Source organism: Lolium rigidum, chromosome 4, assembly GCF_022539505.1.
Source record: "Lolium rigidum isolate FL_2022 chromosome 4, APGP_CSIRO_Lrig_0.1, whole genome shotgun sequence".
NCBI classification, from domain to species: domain Eukaryota; kingdom Viridiplantae; phylum Streptophyta; class Magnoliopsida; order Poales; family Poaceae; genus Lolium; species Lolium rigidum.
The window spans coordinates 178,918,500-178,927,188 of record NC_061511.1 but is presented as its reverse complement, the minus strand read 5'-3'; the positions used below and the strand labels follow the sequence as shown (position 1 = coordinate 178,927,188).

The 8,689-nt window shown below is 46.3% G+C and overlaps 1 protein-coding gene across 1 annotated transcript; it reads left to right on the top strand.

The window, feature by feature from the left end:
* The first annotated feature begins 1,897 nt into the window (after window positions 1-1,897).
* On the top strand, window positions 1,898-8,461 carry LOC124646484. The gene is made up of 6 exons (XM_047186590.1): window positions 1,898-2,083; window positions 2,168-2,269; window positions 4,666-4,774; window positions 5,277-5,392; window positions 5,466-5,654; window positions 7,766-8,461. The coding sequence occupies exons 1-6, from the start codon at window positions 1,950-1,952 to the stop codon at window positions 7,950-7,952; spliced, it is 837 nt and encodes a 278-aa protein (XP_047042546.1). The 5' UTR covers window positions 1,898-1,949; the 3' UTR covers window positions 7,953-8,461.
* Window positions 8,462-8,689: the final 228 nt, after the last annotated feature.

The window sequence follows — 8,689 nt, the reverse complement described above, 5'->3', positions numbered from 1 at the left end:
TATATTTCCCGTAAGTCGAAAGGGCCACGAAAGAGGCCCACATCCAACCATGCTGCATTCCTTGATGCTCTCTGGCTCTCTGCTGATCTACGCTTTCTTAGTTGTTTATGCTAGATTGTCTAAAAAAAAAAGTTGTTTATGCTAGAGAAGATGTTTTGCTTAGTGCTTAAGGTAAAGTGGTAAACCCTCCAGGTCGAGGATCAGCCGCCGGGTACACGTCATTCTATTTTTCCTTGCGGGTGCACGCGTATACTTAGCTGCAACTCAAACAATTGATAAGCAAGGTCTAATGCTCATTCGCAGGAGAATTAGTTCAATTCTTGTTCGAACGACGTCACTCACACTTCAAAAGAAAATTATGACTGCAACCATGGCGCAACCCCAAAAAATACATTCAATTCCAACTAATGTGTAAATAAAGAAAAAATGTTACAATTAAAAAAACTACACTTGTAACTAATGTTTTTTTGGTTGCAACCATTATGCAACTAACAAGCACGAATCTTAGCGTCCACATCCGACGTCTAAGGAGTTGACAAAACTTTAAGCTAATTCTCATTAGAATGAGAATTAGCAAAACCCTTTTTATCCGAGAAGTATTCATGCGAGAAATGATTTTTCTTTACCAAATGCACTTTTGAATTGCAGAGGCTCCAAGTTGATGTGCTTGCCATGCAAGTACTTGTCAGCAAGTTTATCTTTCGTGGCTGTGCTTTGTAAAATACTAAGCCTTGCTAGAGAGTGTGTGGAATCATTATTGCGGGCCACCCCAGTATTGACTAAGTTTCATCTTGAGAATTTGGAGTTTTTGCGAGGTGGAATCCTTGTTAATGTTTGATTACGTGGCTGATGAGTCAACATGCTACCCTGACACGCAAGTCCTAACAAGAGAACGGCACATGCCATAGACGAGCGCTTCCATGCCAATCCGATTCACTAGTTCGAGCAAACTTTCTCGACATTCGATAGAGAAGAGTCTGCTTGGACTAGTTTTTCTCGAGAGATTCATCTGATTGCTTGTGAAATAATCCGGGCGATTTGTTTGAGAAACAACACGCGTTTTGCTGCTGGTGCCAACGCTATCGGGTAGGGTGGGGTGGGCTACCCGATACATGGATCATGCACGACGCACACATAAGATGAATGAGAGCATCCACCATGTTATTCATTAGCTTGTCCATAAGAAAAAAGAAGTGACCCTTATGGATTTTTATAAACATAGGCTTATGGTGTAGTGTACGAGTCTCATCTTGAAGCTAAGTTCTGTCATATACATAGGTGATGCTCTAAGGGGAGCAACCACACACAATTTTGGGGCGGAGGAGAATACACAGTTCGTACAACGTTATGTAATTACTGCCTCAGTCTAGGAATAATGTATTTGTAGCTTTTGTTGTAACTCAATTTTTCTTTCGAATTTGACCAATTTTTATGCAACATATGTGAAGTTAAATTGGTATAGTATAAAAATATATTTCAAGACCAGTCTAGTGATATCACTAACTTAGTGTCATTAATGCTGCTACTTTTTTCTATAAAGTTTATCAAACTTTAATAAATTTGACTTAATAGAAATCGTTTGAAGTACATTTATCCGCGGAATGAGGGAATAGGAAGAAGTGTGAACCATATCTCCAATGACAATGCTTGATTTTTTTTTAAAAATAGTGCTTGCAAAAATAGAAAAAAATAGTCCTTTTTTGAATTTTATAGACAAAGAAAGGAAGAAAAACAAAGCAAAAGCAGAATAAATTCCATTCCGTTTAGCTGCATAGGGTGAGAGGGATAGGTCGGGCGCAGAATAGATCCCCTTGCTCTCCAATCTTCCTCGAAAGTCTGAACGGCCTCCGCTTTTCCCCCAAGCGAAGCATCACTCCTCCTCCTCCTCCTCCTCCTCCTCCTCCTCCTCCTCTCCGTCCTTTGCTCGGCGATCGCTGCGGCGGGCGGCCATGTGGGTCGAGATACTGTGCGGCCTGGTGGCCTACAAGCTCATCCGCACCATCTTCTTCTCCGGCGACGGCCTCGACCAGCTCGCCGACCTCGACTCCTCCCACTCCGATCTCTGCTTCGCCGTCGCGTCCAGGTACCCATCGCTTTTATCCAATTTCAACCTCCCCTCCCCCAAAATGAACCCTCCTGATCGGCCCCTTCGATCTTTCCCCTCCAGGCTCGAGAAGCTCTACGGCGGCCGCTGTTTCGTCGGCCTTCGCATCCCCGACCCCGACGCCGGGGCGCGCCAGCACGTCGACGTCGTTCTCGTCACCAAGAGGTCAGCCCGCGACCGCCCGCAATTCTTCCCTCCCCTACCGCTAGATGCTACTAGATAGTACTCCATACTACATATGTTCGCCACAACCTATTGCATCATTTGAGACGGCTCTATCTGTTTGTATCTCTTGTGTTTGTCATGCTTAGTGGCAAGTTTACTGTGATCTAAGAGCATCTCCAGTCGCGTCCCCCAAAGCGTCCCCCAAAGAGCGCCAGATTGAGCGTTTGGGGGACGTGTTTTGTTCGTGCCGCCTTTGGGGGATGTCGCTCCCCAGCCGCGTCCCCCAAACGCCGCCCCCAATCAGAAATTCAAATTGTTGCATTCAAAAGAGATCGTTATCGTTCCCGCCGAATCGTCGCGATCAGAGTAGCGGCGATCAAAGTACTGGGCGCGCGATCATATTACAGACCATAGTGCATGCTAAATTAGAAGAAGGGGTTGGCCGACGGCGACATATCTTGAGTCGACGCAGGCCCGTCGATCACGATTACCTTGTCGCGATCTGCCTGGTGCTGTGCATGCTCCGTCTGCTCCGCCGCCGTCGCATAGGCCGACGCAGGTGTAGCAGTCGAAGACGCGTCAGCTGGCTCTTGCTCCGCAGTTGCTGCCGCTGCCGCTTCCTGGGCCGCCGCGTCGGCCGTAGTGTCGGCCGCCGCCATTTTGGCTTCGATGTCGTCGAGGATCTGAACTTTGAAGAAGTTGTGCGCCGCCCGCCTCTGGGGAGACATTCCCTCTGTCGACGCTCTCAGCAGGGACATGTCGTCCCTGCGTTTTTTGAGCTCCAACTTCTCCTCTTGCCTCTTGAGCAGCTCCGCCCACCTTTCGTCGACCTTTTTGTCGCGGGAGAGAAAGGTCGAGGAGACGTCGGCGAGGCATTTCGTGATCGACGCCTGTGTCTTCTCACACGACGCGGCGTCGGCCAAGGCGGCCTTGGCAGCCTTGTTGCCGGTAGGACGCACTGCCGATGTTGCCAGTGGCGCGTCCAGATCAATGACGTCCTTCCCCTTGGACAGCGATAGGCGCGTCAACTGCCATTTCTCGTTCCCTTTGAGCTTGGTATAGCAATGCATCAGCGAGAACGACTTATGCCCATCCGAGTTCCTCCGGTAAACCTCCATGGCCCTCCGGTAAACCGGCACCCTCCTCGTCCTCTTCCTCGCCGCCCTCGCCGCCCTCTTCGTCGTCGTCGTCCTCCACCTCCTCCTCTTCATCGTCCTCCTCGTCCTCACCCCCGCCCTCTTCCTCAGCACCCTCAGCACCGGCGCCGTTGAATTCGAGCGGCCCCCTGTGGCCAGTGAAAGGGTCGCCGTCCGGACCGGGTCCTGGCTCGCGCTGCTCGTACGCCGGGGAGTAGAGGTTGTTGGGGTTGAAGCCGCCATGCGGCAGCGCATCCTGGTAGTGGGGCGACAAGTTAGGCGTCACGCACCCGGGAGTGCCGGAGGGGCCGTCGTTGTAGAAGGCGGATGACGACGGAGAGAACACTCCCGGAACGTACACCGGCATGTTCGTACTATATGGGCTCGCGTTGGTGGCGGCGAGACACCCGGCCATTATGTGCTGGTGCTGGCGCGCCGCCAGAGCCTTCTTCTCCTGCTCCGCCACCCTCCGTCCTTTCCGCTCGGCCGTCGACATCTTCCGGCGCAGACAGTCTTGATGCCACTGATCATCGGTCCATCCTTCTGGCTTCTTCTTCGGAGCCGGCGCCTTCCGCGGCTTCGCGAATGGCGCTTTCGCCCCTTTCCTCGCATTGCCCGGCGGCTTCTTGGCCGCTTGCTTGGCCATCTTTTTGGGGGCTGTCGGCGGCGCCATGGAATGGGAAGAGGGTAGCGGCGGCGGGTGGACGGCGGGAGGGAGAAACAAATCGGCGGGATAGGAGAAATGAATCGGCGGCGGGATATTTGTTGGGAGGCCAGAAATGCGCGGCGGGATAGGCGCGATGTGGCGGGAGGGGCGGGATTTGGCGGGAGTGAGACGATTTTTCACTGAGCCGCTGACGCGTCGGGCCCGCGTTGGTTCGTCTCGCTTTTCGTTGTGTCCGGCGTGCCCGGAGCGTCCCTGTGGGACGGGGACGGGCTCGGGGCGCCGGACACCGTATCGGGCCGCGCCGGACAAAAATGGGCTTTGGGGGACGCGGCTGGAACGGTTTTTTGGTCCGTCGCGCCCCAAATTGCTTTGGAGGACGCTTTGGGGGACGCGGCTGAAGATGCTCTAATACTTGGTAGTAATGCCATGTGCCCAATCATAATTGGCTAAAGAAATACTAATATATATACAGTGCCATATCTAACAAATCACTTAACAGATTCATTACATGATCCTCAACTAATTCAATCAACTTATGCACTATCACTTGGTTCAAACTGGTAAACAAGGGTCTGAGCTTTTTTGGTGGGCAGGGAGGTCATGGTGGTGGCAATCAAAAATCTGTCCGGTTTTGTTGAGGTTGACAAGGATGGCAACTGGTACACTGAGAAGAAGCGCAAGCAGGAGGTTATACCAAACCCGGTATGCAATTTGAGCACTTCATTTTGCTTGAGTATTCCATACCTGTTAGTGGAGTGAGCGAACCCCTCCTAACTGTTGAATTCAGTGTGGACTGGGGAGCTAGCCTGAATGTAAATTGCCTGTTGCAGCAAGACACCAAACGACCAAGTGTTTCACAGCTACTCTCTTACCACAGCCTTGAACCTTGTGAGAGAAACTGCTATAGCACAGTGGGTCATGTAGGTCGGGTAGTATATTGTTGGTACTTCCCGAGAGATATTTTCTTGACAGCGAACCTGAGCTTACTGCTTTGTAGTCCCTCATTGTTACTGAGTTCTGAATAGTAGAATCATTTGCAGTTCCACAGCAGAGCAAAACTCCCAAGGTGGAAAAAAGAACACCCACAATCAAAATTATTGGTTTACCTTTACTTGTTTGGTTCCTGCACTTCATTAGTCTGTAATAATAATAATGGTATGAGTTGTCCTATTGTCAACTAATTTGTTGAACTTCGTTTTCATAGGTTGTTGAAGTCAATAGAATAGCTGCCAATCTTCAATCATACTTGGAGCAGAGGGGAGCAACACTGCCTAACGGGATTGTAAGCGGAAGAGTTGTACTGCCAAATCCCAACTGCAGGTTAGTTCTCAGGGAATGTTTTCCTTGCTTTGCTGCCCTTAGATGGTTTCTCAGTTGTCTCGTGCTTTGTCAGGCCTTCATACACTATTAATCTTCAACCGGAGGTTATCTCACACGATCAATGGAATGATCTCAAGGCAGACACAAAAGGTGGAGTATCGACATGGATTAAAGGTGCATTTAGTGGAAGCAAAAGTGACATCCAAGACTCGTTACTCCAAAACTTATATTCTATTCTCAGCACCTCCCCTATGTGGGACAGGTAAATTACACCAGCATACTGTTTTTATGTACTTCTAAACTTCCTAATGCTCCTTTTTCCCATTGTCCTTCCTGGTGTATTTTCTTATGAACATGTTCTAAAAAGTAAAATAAAAATCAAGAATTCTGTAATACTTCCATTTAATATTATTTTTGTTTAATCACTACACTACTTATGTACACATGGTCTACATTGGCATCGAGATAGCCATATTTCTATTAAATTTTTTCAACTCTCTCCTTGATATATTCCATTGTTCAATCTTGCTAGACATCATTTCTTTTTTGCCCATATGATTTAGTGTGTCATCTAACATGATATCTCCATTAAGCATTAACCAATTGTGTCTTCCCTGCATGACATTTTGACAACCCGGTATCCAACTACTAAGTATTACCCCAATCAGCCATCAACACTCCCCTATTAGTAGCATAATCATAGCTGCAATAGTCTAGGAAAACTAATTGATTCACATGAGAAAAAACACACATAAAGAATTTGACGACCACAATCACAGGTTCTCTTAAATCTTAAGGGATTATAAATTATAGGAATCGAAACAAAAGACTACAAGCCATAATTTCGTACACATATACGTTGTCAGTTTTGTGGTGGTTGTGGATTTATGAACCATATGTCGCTGATGTAGATCCACTATTTTAACCCGCTCATATGTATATACACTATAGTGCTATTATACACGAGAGTGCAGAATGCAAATGCCAAAGTCCTGGTTCGAAGCTTAATCATGCAAATTCAATTATCCATGTTACTGACCTATATTTTTTTAGAACAACTCATTGAGTTCAGGATTTGCAAGCTTCTAACCATGGCTCATTAATGGCTCTAAAATAGTTAAAAACCAACCGTAAATATGAGTCGGATATTTATGACCAGTATATGCTTGAAGTTTACAGGTTTCCAAGTTCGAACAGCAGTGGAAAGTAGAAGTAAAATGTGGAGCTGAATTCTGTTGTCTTCTTTTGTAAAAGAAACTTCGCTAAATTTTCCTTACTTATTCCTTCCAAGGTTAAACACCACAATACTTCAGCATGTGCAATTTTTATTTACCTCAGCCTCTCTGTGTACTCCAATCTTCCTTGGAGTCTCTAACGTCCACCATTTGGCGCCGACTTTTTGGTGTACGTGTGTCCCTTTTCAAAGTCAAGAACTACAGGAGTGTTTCCCTCTATAGATATGCTGGTCTGGCCCTCCTAATGCTGAAGCTTTACTTCAAAAGATCAGAGGAGTCGATGCGGTGGACCAATTGTTAGAACTGACTGGAACGACGCCATTGCCGCCAGCTTGCTGCAAACAACTTGCGTGTCATCCGGAGACAACGACATATGCCTGGTCGTCAACGACTATACCACCCGCAGCTTGTGATGGCTCATCTTGATACATGCGTTGACGCAACTTACAGCCGACACGACTATACCGCCTGCAGCTCGTGATGGCTATCTTGATACTGTTGTTGACGCAACTTACAGCTGGCTGATGGCTCCCTTTTCTTTGCACGCATACTTCATGGCATGGACAATCTTGTTCATGCACCTACGCTTCTGATGCCTCTGATTATGGCATTGAAACAGCCGGCAAGGTTGGAGATATATTTTGACACACTGCTATGAGTTGAACATCAATGTCATCTGTCAACTATGGGCAGTTCAATCAACTATTTTAACACGTATGCAGTTCCCTTTCTTAACGGACGCAGCTGGAGTTTGTTTTAATAAAGGCGAGGTCATTCCCATACATGCAGAGTCTATCGATGCACGGAAGTTCAATCAACTGTGGGACATCTTACCCTAAAAAGAAAGAAACTATAGGATATCACGTCGTAGCTGGTTTGACACATATATGGAGTTACAGACGCGGACATGTAAAGTTACGCAACTATATTTTTTTTCTTTAAATCCTAACCATAAACTACAGATCTAACTATCAAAAATAATTTAGATGATGTGGATTAACCTGGTGTCTCTGTGAGACCTCCGCTTTTAGTATATAACAGATTGCAATCCATAAATTATTGTTAGTATGTATTATATTGAAGTTTAGTGCAGTACGTAGAAGCTTGGTTGAATCTTTACAGTTGCACTTTCATTTAGGTTGGAACTCAGAGGGGACAAAAATGTCCTTGGTGAATTCATGGAATTTAAAGGCAGACATGAAGACATGCAACTCTTGAAAAAACTGAAGAGATCAAAAGTTAGCCGATTTGTCATCCAGAAATCAACTCTTTTTGGAGGTTTTGGTAAGTCCTGTGTGATGTGCTTTATTTGTTATTGTGTCTAGTACTTCCCATGTTCAGCTTATTTTTTTGCTGTTTATTTCTCTAGTTTGGCAGGAAAGTCGCATTGTTTCATGTAGTTTTGGCACCTATGCTAACGCCTAACATAACTACTAGTGTAAAGAGAAGTAAAAATGAAAATAGATGCATGAAATGCCTGTAGATGTTATGACAGCGTTCATCCTTGCAAGATAGAGGAATTTATTTATACAATCCAGTGATATGGACTGTCAAGCAGAAGGTAAACTTTATTGTTATTTTCTTTCTTAGAAGAAGGGAGCTAAACATACTACATGAGTTTGCAAGCAAATTGTGAATTAAACAATAATATGTCCAGGCTGCTAAATATCCACAACGAGACTAAAATTGAAAAAGGCATATGTTGTGGACTATCAGCACGGAGTCCGAACAGAGGGAGATCAGGAGTCATTTGGGAAATATTGAATTAGAAAGGCATATAAAAGGGCCTAATTTGTTAAGAGGTCTGTATGGTGTTAGGGTCTAAGAGCATCTCTAGCAGAGCCTGTAAAAGAGCATACCGAAAAACTCTTCAGTCTTCCGAAAACGTGTTTACGGGTCGCAAAACGGCTGGCGCAGAACAGACCCCGTAAACTAAAACTGAAAAACGGAATATTTGAAAAATCATCTTCTTCTTCGCAAGAATTGGGTCTGCGTCGCTGGTACGTCTCCCCGCGCGGCCGCTGCCTGCGCCCCTGACTACAGCCGCGAGATTGGGGATCAG

Bases quoted from the DNA above. Each gene is read 5' to 3' on its own strand.
- LOC124646484 (XM_047186590.1), top strand. From the start codon at position 1,950: ATGTGGGTCGAGATACTGTGCGGCCTGGTGGCCTACAAGCTCATCCGC. The intron at 2,270-4,665 runs GTCAGCCCGCGA...TTTGGTGGGCAG, and splicing joins GTCGTTCTCGTCACCAAGAG to GGAGGTCATGGTGGTGGCAA. The intron at 5,393-5,465 runs GTTAGTTCTCAG...GTGCTTTGTCAG, and splicing joins CTGCCAAATCCCAACTGCAG to GCCTTCATACACTATTAATC.